Source organism: Hippichthys cyanospilos, chromosome 16 (assembly GCF_059441005.1).
Source record: "Hippichthys cyanospilos isolate Australia breed blue-spotted pipefish chromosome 16, RoL_Hcya_1.0, whole genome shotgun sequence".
In the NCBI taxonomy this organism is placed as follows: domain Eukaryota; kingdom Metazoa; phylum Chordata; class Actinopteri; order Syngnathiformes; family Syngnathidae; genus Hippichthys; species Hippichthys cyanospilos.
Window position 1 is genome coordinate 14255114 of NC_142384.1, and position 13685 is coordinate 14268798.

The window sequence follows — 13685 nt, forward strand, 5'->3', positions numbered from 1 at the left end:
AGCAAGGTATCGTTCGGTCTACTTGTGCTGGAACGTGTCTAAATAATGCATGAGAAGATCTTAAAATGCTCACGCAATCCCCAATACAGTATTCCTCTTTGGAAGGCCACCTCTTACTAAGGACTACATTTCCCAGGTCACTATTATTGTCACCAGGGTTCCTGTGGATGACGTCACTTGCTTCCTTAATGCTAGTTTATTTTGGCTGGCAATTTTGCTTTTCCGCGTTCTGTCAGTCCATAAAGAAGACTGCTGTTACTACCATCCCAACAAGAAGCAACGGTATTGTCATGTTCCGTTATCTTTCTACTTAACGCGTTTGGTTTTTTATCGCATGTGCGTGGTTTAAAGCGGCGTTGTGGCCACTAATTTGGAAGTCCCCCAACTAGTTAACCTCCTGGCTAGCTCGCTAGCTAGCCGAGCTAAATAACGTTAGCTTAGCTAACCGCAGTGTTTTCACCCTATCTTAATAAATTTGCGTGGATTTGACCGATTGATTTTCTTCATATGTTTGTTTCGCTTCTTTTATCACGCTGATGTCAATATGAGTGAAAATTTGATTCAATGTTTCTGTTTCTTCGATGATAACGTTGATAGTCATTTGTGTTACAGAACATAAACAGATCAAATAACTTTAGTCTGTTACTTTATCTTTTAAGTCAAAGTTGCTGCCTTGACGGGCGACGCAATTTTTGTTCCGACCGCTTCAGCCGACTTTAGAACACTCGTCAAACTCCGGAGTTTTGTGCCTAAGTGACGCCAGCTAAATTCTTCAGTGATTATCTTCATTTTAATAAGATTTCGGGATTCTTGCAAATATTATACATGCCCTCATCTACCTGTAAGATGGTGGCGTTAATTTCCAGATCTGCTATTTCCAGAGATCACATTAAACCGATTTGTGTGTTCTAGATGGTGTAAATCAAGCATCGTTTGTGTACAAGACACCTTAGGGCGGTGGTGAGTTGTTTATAAACATGGCAGATGCATGCAGTGATGACGATGTCATTCACTTGGCCAGCTTCAACGTTCACCGAAGCCAAGGTAAATAATACAAAGTTTGGGGCATTTGAAGCAAACTGTTTCAAAAGAAATTCTATTTTTTTTTTCATGTATTTTGAAACGGTTTCATCATTGTTTTGGTTCTAAATCGCCCCTTCAGGATGTCTTAACAATGTCGGCAAATGGATTTGTTTAGGCTCAAGCAGCCGTCAGAGGGAGCTGATCACCATTTCTGATGATTCTGATGAGGAGACTGTGACTTTGGTGCCCGGCAGTCCTGTTTTAGTTCCAGATGATGCTACTGAAGATGATGACGCCTGCATACTAGAAGTAAGGAGCTATTCTTTAATGAAAACTAAACCCAAGATGTCACAACGGTCTTGTTTAAATGTGTATATTTTCAACAGCTGCTTTTGGCTTACATATTAATAAACATTAATGATATAGTTTAGTATATAATGTCCAACTATCCCAAATCTATTTTTAACCGACCTGGCAGTTAAGGCTGATTCACCACCATTGATGACTGTAGATGTCAAATATCCATTTTGACCTGACCTGATAAGTTAAAACAATGTCATTAACACTGACTGCTATAAATGTAAACAAAATAATAATAATTTTTAACTGGCCTGGCAGTGAATGAGTTAATATTGATGTGAGTAATAATTTGTTTTTCATATTATTGAAGTATGTTTGTTTTTTTTTAAGTTTTTTTTTTCCCTCTTTAACTCATTTAGTACCAGCCATTTTTAGACCCTCCTTGAACCTAACACTTGGAAAATTTGGGGGGGGGGGAATCATAAATAGTACCTTGAATATAATACATTTTTTTGGTTTGAAGGAGTTACTGTCTCTTGCTTGCATAATTTTTTTATATTGAAATCTTTTTTTTTTTCCTTAGCCTCTAACTCCTGCACGCAGACATTTAATTCGGCCAGCAGCAAAGTGGAGTGGGGTCTCGCAAAATCTAATTAAAGTTGGAGAAAATTCGGGGGCTCTTAAGAAGGACCCATGTGCCCCCTCTACCACCAGGGATGCGGACGGCACACAGCCAAACCCTCTAACAAATTCCCCGTTGCCAAAAGCTGAGTCGCCACAAGAGATAAAATTGGATGCCAGAGGTCATTCTTCAATTAAATTGGATGCAAGAGGTGATTCTTCGACTCAGTTTGAATTTACCTCCATACTCCCTCAAGCTGCCCCACCAGATGCAACGCATCTTCAGCCCAGCACATCTAGACAGGCTTGCTCCACAGGACATTTAGTAAATAGGCCACATCCAAGCACAGATCATAGTGCTGCTACCAAGACACTTCCTGCCTCTATGATGTCTCAAAGTGCATGTGAAAGTACCAGCTTTAAAGACAATCCTCAGGCAAGCACTTCTACACAGCTTCAACATAGCGGGTCATCGAAATTAGAAGCCCCCCTTCTCCAAGAGAAGAACTTAAAGCCTGTCATCCTTCCCCAACAGCCGACCATCCGGGCCTTCGCCTTGATCACGCAGCCTCAGCAACAAAACAAGCCTCAGACCGCGCCCCAGCCTGTCTTACATTCTATGCACGGCAACCTTATTCGGATTCAACCCCAGGTCCAATCTCAAACCCAAGCACCCCAGGCCCGTCAAGTGACAACTGGAATCCCGTCTGCAGTGCTAATAGCTGAAGCCCCACAGAGGCTGGGACCTCCTGAGACGGGCCACCAGATCATGCTCGGCAGCCAGGCTGCTGGGAAGGCTGGTTTCAATCCTCGGCCGCAGAGCGACAATTCCAGTGCGTTTCCGCAAACCCGCATCAACTTGAATTCAAATCATCCTGCTGGGCCCGCTCCAGAAGCAGCTCCCATAGCTGCGCTTCCCCACAACAGAATAGAGGTGCATCAAATTCAGAATGCAGGCCCAAACCCGGAAAGGGTCAACCCAGTCCCCGGTCAGGTCGCGGTCCCTCCCGGTCCTGAGGAAATTCCCAGAATAGAGGATGCAAGGCCTGGTCCCTCTGAGCCACGAGACAGGTTGGAGCTGCAGCCACATGTCAGAACCCTCATTACTGGTGTCGTAAGTAAAAATGAGCACCATTATATTGGTAATTTTCTCGCATGTTCAAATGTCTGGCCTAATTTTTTTTCGGTCTTCTCCCTCTCTTTCAAGTTGGATCTCTTCCCGAATGTCCAAGAAGCTTATGTAGCAGAATTGATCCAAAAAAATCATGTCAAAGACTTGAATGTGTAAGATGCATTTTTGTATTTTTTGTCAGTGAATTAGGACGCAAATTTGAATGTCAATGAATGAACATGTTTGTATTTCAGTTATGATTGTTTGTGTTGAAGGATTTATTGTAATTTGCGGCACAAATTCTCTAATTAGGTCATCTCCTTTTCATGGTCTTGCTGATACTGCTCCAAGAATCAGTCATGTTCACGTGCTTTTTTTTCCACTGCATTTTTCAAGCATCTGTAACTTGCTGTTGGAGAACCCAGAATATCCAAAGACAGAGTCTGCTGCAGCCACAGTAGCGCCTACCAGCATCTTACTGGAGTCTGGAGCCAGTAATACAGAGGTAACACACTAAAAGAACTGCTAGTTGCATACAACTAATTGGGGGGGGGGGGTTCTGTCTTTAAATACTGGCAATAAAATACATCCAAACCTTATTATCAGATGCGTTTTTAACTCGTATATCTTCTCAGGTAACTGAGGATCTATTTGATTATGCCAAACTGAACCTGGCCAGTCCAGAGACGGTAGCGCAGGCTGCAGACTTGCTCATGGCGGATTTCCGGATGATCAGTTGTCAGGACATCAAATGGGCCCTCAACGCCCTGAAAGGACACTATGCAATCACACGCAAGGTCAGTGTTTTTGTGCTGATTATTGCTCAGTTTACTGTTAAGACAAAAAAGTTAAGGGGAATAATGAAAATCCCCAAATAACGGACACCTATTGAAATGCATTGAAAAGGGGAATATGTCATTTTAGTGCTTTAGTGGTGTCTCTCTCTTTTAGGCCTTATTTGAAGCTGTGAAGAAGTTCCAAGAATCAGGCGACCCCTCAGGAAAGCGACGACGAAACAGATTGTCAACTGAACGCTGCTACATTGATTTTAATTTTGAGCATGGTAAGGAAAGAAGCTTTTCTCGCTTCTTGTGAAATTGATTTCACCCCATTAAAGAAGTGTTCATGTCAAGAAACGTTCCCTCTCGGTCTTGCAGGTCAGATAAAGTTTGAAAAAAGGATGTACTTTTTAGAGAAAGGACGGCGCTATTGCAGGACCTACATCAATTTGGAGGCTTCTTTACAAAAGGAGCTTGCTTTCTTTCAACAGAAAGCCAAGGAATGGGCAGAGGTATTCTCATAATACACCCTAATTTTTGTCCCATATAGTTACATTTTGTTTAAAATGATTTCTTGTTCTCTTTCCAGCATGAGGACTTCCTCCTGGCGCTGCAAGTCAATGAAGATGAATATAAGAAAGTAGGTTTATTTTACGCTGCATAAAACAAGATCTAATGTGATTTTCTTCCTCAGGACGGCCAACTGATTGAGTGTGGCTGTTGCTACGGCGAGTTTGCCTTTGAGAAAATGACGCAGTGTTCGGACGGCCACCTGTTCTGTCAAGAATGCCTCGTCAAATATGCTCAAGAGGCAGTGTTTGGCTTCGGAAGGGTACGTCCTGGTCGCGAAAAAACAATAGTTGTACATATACTACAGCAAGCCATGGTACATTATTTGTAGTGTTTTACCATATCAGAGGTATCATACCATTTATGAAAGTATGGGATATTGTGTGATATTTATTCTCGATGTCTGTGAAATTACTTGAACTGCCTTTTGTATGCTTATGCATTTACTTTGCAGTCAGAGCTGAGCTGCATGGAGTCAGGCTGCCTTTGCTCCTACCCAGTCTCTGAACTGGAGAAGGTCCTACCAGAAAACATCCTTTGTAAATATTATGAGAGGCAGGCGGAGGAGGCCATTGCTGCCACCTGCGCGGATGAACTCGTAAGGTAAGCGTGAACGCGGTAGTTCTAACTGGGTTCCGATAAGATGAAAATAGTTTTTAGATAATAACTGAGAGTTAAATGTTTATTTCACTTAACCAAGTCCGAGTAATGCAAAATATTATGACTTAATTATGGTAATGCAACAGTACATTATTCCGATCTCAATGTAATATTTTAGGAGACTGTTTTGATGGCAATCACAGTGTCTTAAAAATTTAGTTTTTCTTACTACGTTTTTCCCCTCTTAATTGCTTTAGGCTTAAAATCCAAGAAAAGTATTGTATATATTATTTTCCCTTGTTTGGTTACATATTTCTTTTAATGCCCTGTAAAATGCTTTTTTACAGCTGTAGCTGTTGTGAAAGAGGTACTGTATATAAATAAAGATGTTCATACATTTTGTTAATATAAATGACACCACTTTAGCAAATTTGCCATCCTGGAAAATCCCACATTTTACATGAAATTATTTTAAAATAATATGTAATAATATAATAATGCTCTGGAAAAATAAGTTGTATATCTTACCATACCACCGTTAACTGGTCTAATAAAATGGAGTATCATTGACTTAAATCATAAGCTTTCAAGTATGTATCTAAGCTGCATCTTTTTTTTTATATATATATATATATATATATGCTTTGAACATGAACTGTAATGTCCTTTGATTTTCACTTGTCTCTCAGGTGTCCCTTCTGCAACTTTCCTGCCTTGCTGGACAAAGACATGTCTCTTTTTAGCTGTCCCAATCCTCTCTGCCGCAAGGTCAGTCCTCCATTTGTTCTTTTCTCGCCGAGGCCAAAATGAGTGAAGCATTAGATGATGCAGGCGAATTGCTTGTAATATTGCCTCATTTGTTTAGATGAATTACTGAAATTAAGAAGGAGATCACAATAATGTTTTGGTCCATTGTGACCAAATGTCCTGACAGTGCGAGGTCATACATGAATTATGATGGGGGCAGAGGCCAACAGACGCGTGAGAGCAAGGATTGATGGTGAAAGAATAGTTCTGGAGAGGTCACCATCTCTTATCTCTTGCCTCCTCCCACTGTCTGAGGAATGCTATGGCCAGTCGGGCAATGCAATTGGGTCTCTAAATCACCTTTATCAGGATGAACTGCAATCTTTCTTTGTACACGTAACATACTATTACTCACTACGTTTTTTTTTTCTTTTATATGTCAACATTAGAAGTGCTAGTGTGACAGAATAGTGATAAAATTCCTTTTGCTTAGTCATGTGTTGAACTGCAGTTTTGAAATTTTCTTTGAGATATAGTTAAACTGCATTCCTATATGCTCATCCTGACCTTGTTCATCTCTTAATATGCTCTGACATTTGACGATCTAAGCAACACTTATTGAACAGTTGAAGCTTCAGTTTTTGCAAGCTAGCTTTGATTTTGATGATGAAAGTCTTAGGTTTATGTGATAAAACAAATGTCTGAAACTGTAAAAACTGTATGAATGTTGGAAGTTAACCAAAGGATTTTATGTTCAGAAATGTAAATCTACTAGACAATATAGAGTGTATTTTATCATTTCAGTATTATTTGAAATCTCCTCCATCCCGCCATGCCAAGCATGACACTAATACATGAATGACTGTACTATGCTTATTTATTCTCATGCAATTCCACTTTAGAAGCTGTAGATGGCGCCCTTTACTTTTGAACAACTAGCTAGCTGCAAGTTAGTTAGCGCAGGTACACACCCCAGATAGTTTCCTCAAGAGTAATATATTGATATGCAAATGGGTGTCAGATTTTAGGTTTGTTTATTTTTGTTCTCTTTGAACCAGATTGGCTAAAACGGGATGGCGTTTTAATTAAAAACCCTATCGGCTAAAAAGGGAAACCCTCTATGTGAATTAGATTTCCATTTTTCAAAGGTGAAAGTTTTCCTTATGTATAATTTATATGTTTTAGTGTATTCCGCTGTGAGTCATTGCAGAGCAACCTCATGGTCTCCTTGAGCTGTGTCCAGGGCGGGGTCTTATTATGTAATTGACACACTTCTACAAACCCACCCTCCCCCACCCCCACCCTCCCTGTTGCCTCATTATTGGAAGGCCTCCTCTCTCCGCACCCCTCCACTGGTTTCCCATTGGCCCAGAGCACTTCTTCCTCCGTTTCAAATGTGGTTCACATCAAGTTTGACCCACATTCTCCTCCCCTCCATCCCGCCATCACCCGCTCTCTCCTAATGTATTCCACATGTGCTTATGAGCACATTTGAACAAGCTTGTTCTTGGCCCATATAGAATTTCTCCATGGCAAATGTAGGCCAGTGGAAATTTGTCTTTGTCTGACAACTGCTGCACTTTTGCTGTGTTAATGCAGTAATGTCACTGTGCATTCAAATGGAGCATTGCGCCTCGAAATGATTCCTCCCTGTGACCTGACATTTATTGCAATGACGCCAAAAAGCACCTCGTAATATGGCTGACACCACCCCATGAGAAACTCTTCAATAGGGCTTGCACCGCCTTATAAGGTAATGTGTAGACAAAAAGAGAGAAAGAAATAAGAAGAGAGATAGCAAAGGCATGCTATGAATGAAGGAGTGGAGAACCCCAGGGGATGGCGTGCAATGACAAGTCAGCACAGGAGGCAAGGATGCTCGGGAGGGGCACAAGCTGAGGCTTGAAAGAACAGACGTGGGCTGCATTGTCAATTAGGGGGTTGGGGGTGTGGGGGGGCATGTGTGGATATGTCTACTATTAAGCAGCCATGCTTTCTGGTAAACATTGGTGAACAGGAGGGGGCGCTGGTTCATCACATTCTTGTCCTTCTTTGTTAGCTACAAGTATATTTCTGCAGCCTCGTGTGGCCTGTATTTAATGTGCAGATACTTTTGAATACTTAATAGAATGGTGCTTAACCTTATTTCAATGTGTACCCCACTGCAAGGAATGTTTGGATGAAGAAAAAAAACCTCTGAATGCTTTGCCATCTCTAAACATTAGAACAGTACAGCCACATCTTCTCAATTAACGCATTTTCATGACTTTTAACATTGTACATTCTTACTGAAGGCATCAAAACTGTGAATGAACATATGAGGAATTATGTACTTAAAAAAGGGGAAATAACTGCAAACCTCTTCTATATTCTAGTTTCTTCAAATTAACCTTCCTATGCTCTGATTATTACTTTGCACATTATTGGCATTCTCTAAGCTTCAAGAAATTTCACCATACATGTGCCTTATCAGGCTTAATAAGTGTTCTGGCCTATGATTAAACTATGATCAGAGTAAAAGGATTAAATTAGTTTTACTGATACCCCCATTCATGCACGCGTACCCCCAGGGATAGTTGTACTTCCATTTGAGAACCACTGGTTCAATGCATCACATCCATCTCAAGGTATATGTGGTCAACCTTCCATGTGTTTGTCAAAGCATCTACCGCAGTCTGTCTTTTAAAGAGCGAACGGTTTAATCAGTGGCCGTACATATTGCTTAGCCGCATACCCTCTTAAGTTTCCAGCTTTTTTTTTCTCTTGTCCTCCATCTGACCTTGAGTCAAAGAGTACATGCACGCAACTCCCTCCTCCCAGCCAATCTTCAATGTTAGATGAATGATGATTCAAATATTGATGACACCTGCCTCCACTTAGCTATGGATTAGCACCAGCTTCAGCATGCGGGTGGAACGGTGCTGTATTCGGAGCTCAGAGGATGGATTTGCAGTTTCTAGGCAACCAGGCTCTTGGTAAAAGGGCACATCCCGCCCCTCGTGTGCGCGCCGCAGGGCCACACCTTGCCGTGTCTGCAGTGCAGACTATTTTTCTTTGGATTGAGTCCAATGTCTAAATGTTCGAAACTCTGAAAAATCAACAGCTTGTTTGTTTTTATCTTCGCAACGACATGTAGGAAAGCTGTCGAAAGTGCCATGTGCAATGGAAGCAACATGTGGGGAAGACGTGCGAGCAAGTCCTGGAGAAAGATGAGATCCGCATGAGGGTGCTCATGTAAGTGGAAACCCGCCAATAACATACAAAAAAAACCTACCCTCTCTTGTCCATTCAATCAACCATGCTTTCCCCTCAACATGCCAAAGAGGATGCTGGGTAAATTGCTTTGTGTCCCGGACAACACTACGGGAAGCAAAAGGGCCGGCTGCTTCCCGTGAGCCCGCTAGGCAGTACTTCCTGTTTTGAGCCATTGAGCAGGTCTTTCTACTTCCTGGTGATGATCGAGACAGGAAGTAGCCTGCTTGAAAGATCAGTGGCTTCATTTTGAGCACAGGATGATAAATTTCAACGGGCTGCTTAACTACATAGTAATATTTTTATTTTCTACTTAAAATGTCGGACCAAGGGTTGGAAACTGATGGCGCTTGGGACTGTGTGTAACCTTTATCCACACTAGGAATGGCCCCCTCGATTAATTCCAAATTATGGCAAATGTAAAGGTGAAACAACTCTTCTGAGTAATTTGAGTACCCCTGTTCAAAAAACGCTCCGTTGTAGCTGAGTGTGGCATAAATTAGCCGCTAGCTAGCAGACTCTAGTGGTAACAAACGTCTTAACTACTCCGACATTGACAAATAACACCTGTTTCCAGTTTACCGGTAGCTTGGGCACTGCTATAGCTGAGTGTAGAATGAATGCTAGCTAGCAGTGTTTAATTGTTCCATATAGGCTGGCGAGATGTATGCTTATAATCTGACAGGATTCCTGTTCCTTCTGATCAATTTTTTAATGTAGTACGCCTGCCTCAAATGTGCTGTTTCGGACGGTAAATTGGTCTTCATAGACCCACATGAGAGGGTATTTGTGTCTTCCACGAACATAGCAAACGCCAAAAATAGTGTGCCTCATATGTTGGTTTGAAAAAGCGGCAGGACAATTTTGGCTCCTTCAAGAAAAGACTGAACTGAAAAATAGTCCGAATGTTATCGAACACTGCAACAGATGTGAAAAAGGGCCCTCTTACGGTTTCAGAAAGGAGCAGACACAAGATATACTTGATCTTTAATTTCATACTTGATGGATGGCCAGGCACACGGAGACCCAACAATTTGTATAAAAGCAATTAAAATGTCCATTTTCCACTCTTATGTCCCCGTTAACTGCTTTGTTTAACCGCAACAAGAAACAAAATGGATTATTAAAAGCAACAGAATTCAAAGGTCAAAGCTAAATCTCTTCCCATTGTCAGCAAAGAAAATAGCTTGAGCCGACTCTTGTGAAATATGAATTTGAAAGCAGCTCATTGACAGTCAATCCAAACACCTCAGACAGCAGCCAGGATTAACACTCACTCTCTTTGCTTTGTGTACATGTGTGCCTCTTTTTTATTTATTTTTCCTGAAGTCTTCTTTTGCGCTCCTACAGCGAGGAGCGGATGACGGCCGCCCGCGTGAGGAAATGCGTCAAGTGCGGCATGGGCTTGGTCAAGTCAGAGGGCTGCAACCACATGTCTTGCCGCTGCGGCGGCTTCATGTGCTACCTCTGCCGAGAGGCCATCACCGGATACAACCATTTCTGCCAGCACGCTCGCTCGCCGGGCGCTCCCTGCCGCCAATGCAGCAAATGCTCCCTCTGGACCGATCCCACGGTAAACACGCACACAATATACTTTGCTGAACTGTGCGTCCAACCACCTGGCCGCAGACTGGTACCGACCTGCTATTTGATACAGTGCCGCGCAAAGTGCGGCAAAAACTATTGGTGATTATTTTGAAAATCGGGTTCATCAGCGTGCGTCTTTCGATGCCTTCTGTTAGTGTAGATCAGGTCCCAGCATCAACTCCCCACACATTTTGATCTAGACCAGGGGTGTCTAAACTTGGTCCTTGAGGGCCGGTATCCCCTCACACACATGATACAAACAAATTCTGGTCATCGTTAATGCGCAAACAAAAATGCCAGTAGTACAAAGAGTGTTTTAATTTCCATTCCCCTATTAACTCATAAAACATTAAAAGAAAATCAGTTAGTGGTTTGATATACGTATGTCGCTAACATTGCACTTGTGTCCTGTTCCTGCAGCTGGATGACGAGCGAAACATTCAGGAGATCCAGAAGGAAGGAGAAGTGGAGCTGAATAAAAAGTTTGCAGGTGAGTTTGTCTGTGTTTTGGCAAGGCCGACCTAGACCTTGGGTCACAAAACTCCCCGTCCCCCTTTTCTTGCCTCAGATCAATCGGGAAAACGAGTGGGCCCGCCCCCGGAGGCCGTCCAAGAGAGCAAGCGTCCTCGTGTGGGCCCGCCTCCGGAAAACCCTCCTCTCCAGGTTCCCCGGCACCCCCAAGCCGTGCAGGCTCCCCTCTTCGTGCCCCCTCGCCCCCATTACCCTCCCGGCCGAGTCCAAGGGCAGATGTACATGATGAACCGGGTGCCCCCGGCGCCCTATGTGCCCCTTTTGCCAAACCTGCTCCCTTTGAACAATAATAATAATCACCACCACCATCACCACAACAACAATCGCCACGGTGACCGTCACCCTCTCAACGTGAACATGGTTGACATGCCCATGCACTACGGGCCCGCCCACCGCTACTACGACCCTTAATGGCACATACACGTGCACGCCGAGTCCACAGTCCTGTTCTTAAGATTTTCCAGGTTGGTGTTTTATACCAGTGCGCCCACTTTCCGCAAACCTTCTTCATCTGATGTCAGCCGCTTGGCGTTTGCCTGAAGGAACACACACACTTGGCCTTCTCACACTGTTCCATGGGCTTGTGTTTTGTTACAAAAAAAAAAAATAATTGTGCATTCCTGTGTATACAGCTGACAAAAAATGTGGGACGTTTTCTAATAAAAGTTTTCAGTTCACATCTTCATGCTTGCCATCCAAGTCTTTGATTAGGCGCCACATCGATTAGCATCACCGCCTCTCAGTTTCTATGTTTCTATCTTCCTATACTTCTGTGAATATTCTCCAGGTACCCCCATCTTCTTCCAACCAAAACATCAAAGGCCTGACTCATCAAACAAAAGAGCTGACTCATGAGAAGTCAGCCCCAGGCTGCGCACCGATCATGCGGCAGAGGATGCTAGTTCAACAGCGCCGTGGCGACGACCGGTGAGTGGACTTCTTTGTTTGGCCAAGTGTGCTGCGGTGCTGCTGTGACCAATCGCTCAAGCGTGGGGTGTTTGCATGCAGACAATAAAAGCAGCATTCTCAAGATACTTGGAGCTGCTCGAATGCTTTGTCACAGCTGTAACTTTTTCAATATTTGTACTTTCTCAATTTGGTGGTCAGTTCAGTATTCAAATGAGCAATGAGTGGTTAAGCTACCAAATAAATATGTAAAATGAAAAAACTAAGCCATGGTGGGGGGTTCATCTGTGTAAAACTCCACATTTTCACTTTTTAATGATTACAAAGAAAATCCCATTATACTGCATATTGTCCCTAAATGCCACCCCACGCCTTTCAGATAAAAGACAAGGATTAACATGGAGCTAGCATTATCCAGCATTATCTGCTAATGTCTCATTTCATCCAAAGCCAAATCGGCGGCTTTAAGCGGTGATTTATTCAGTCGAAAGTTTTGATGTCGGTATTGAACTGAAAGTCAAAATTTAGCAACCAATAACATTCACAAACACAATGAATGCAAAACAGTAGCAAGTAAATGAACCACAAATCTGAGGGTCAAGGTGGCGCCACAGTTGTGAATTGAAAACTTTCAACAAATACAGAGTGAAAAAGTGCTTTGGACATGATGACAGCAAAGTAATCTCGTGACCAAAAATCCAAACAAGCCACAATCAATGAAGCAGACAAATACAAAGAACCGACGCTTCCTGTCGCCCTTGTTCAACTTCCCCTGACTTGAACTGTATAATGTCCCATTTCAAATGACCTTTACACCATTTGTGCCCGTGTATGTGTGTTGTGTTTTGTTTCTTGTCTCTGTACTGCGTGATTTGAATGAGTTTGTGTTTTTTGCAGCTGTTTACTATTTATTTGTGTTTTTCACCCATAATAGACGATGCTCGATTTTTATGACCACTTTATAGGATTTGTGTACTGTGGCAGCTTTTTGCTACACTATCAAATATTTTTATTAATATATTTATGTTTTTATTAATGCATTTATTTACAACCTTGCTGCATATAAATATGTACGATATATACAAACAAATACAGTAAATTGAGAGTGTATATATACGCTAACCTTCACAACTGGCATCGCCCTAGAATTGAGAATCGAGCTATATTAAGAATCGTCTTTCTGACTGTACTTCTAGTTACCATAGCAACATGAACAGTTCAGTTGTAGCCCTTTATCAGGGAAAGAAGGAATCGTTTGCCAAAAATTACATTGACTAAACAAAAAGTGGTAGAGCCAATAGAAACATCTCAGCCAATTAGCAAACAGTCATATCCTTGAAAAAAATGGGTAATTGGATGTTAAATTAAATGTTACATAATTATTACTGTATTAGAATACCTTGTTTAACTGATTCACTGCCAGCCCAGTAAAAACGGATCTTTGACGCCCGTAGCCGTCATTGGCAGTGAATGAGTTAATAAAGGGTGCTAAACTGTTTTTCATTGTTCAAAATGAATGAAAGCTAAGACATTCCATTCTATCTTATCTTCGGAAACAATGCTTGTGCCTTTTCCTTATGGACCTGACTTGTGTGTTTCCCTTTAAAGTGAAATTTCATTAGTGTTTGGGAATTCTGGGATTGATTTCCCCCCTAAAG

The 13685-nt window shown here is 42.2% G+C and overlaps 1 protein-coding gene across 1 annotated transcript; it reads left to right on the forward strand.

Annotated features, from left to right (window-relative positions):
* Positions 1 to 167: 167 nt before the first annotated feature.
* On the forward strand, positions 168 to 11806 carry rnf216 (ring finger protein 216). Its single transcript, XM_088436657.1, has 17 exons — positions 168 to 282; positions 913 to 1044; positions 1199 to 1332; positions 1907 to 3058; positions 3152 to 3228; positions 3452 to 3560; positions 3691 to 3852; positions 4007 to 4118; positions 4213 to 4346; positions 4424 to 4474; positions 4529 to 4666; positions 4859 to 5007; positions 5694 to 5772; positions 8888 to 8985; positions 10354 to 10576; positions 11011 to 11080; positions 11159 to 11806. The coding sequence occupies exons 2-17, from the start codon at positions 978 to 980 to the stop codon at positions 11530 to 11532; spliced, it is 3129 nt and encodes a 1042-aa protein (XP_088292783.1). The 5' UTR covers positions 168 to 282; positions 913 to 977; the 3' UTR covers positions 11533 to 11806.
* The last annotated feature ends 1879 nt before the right edge of the window (positions 11807 to 13685 follow it).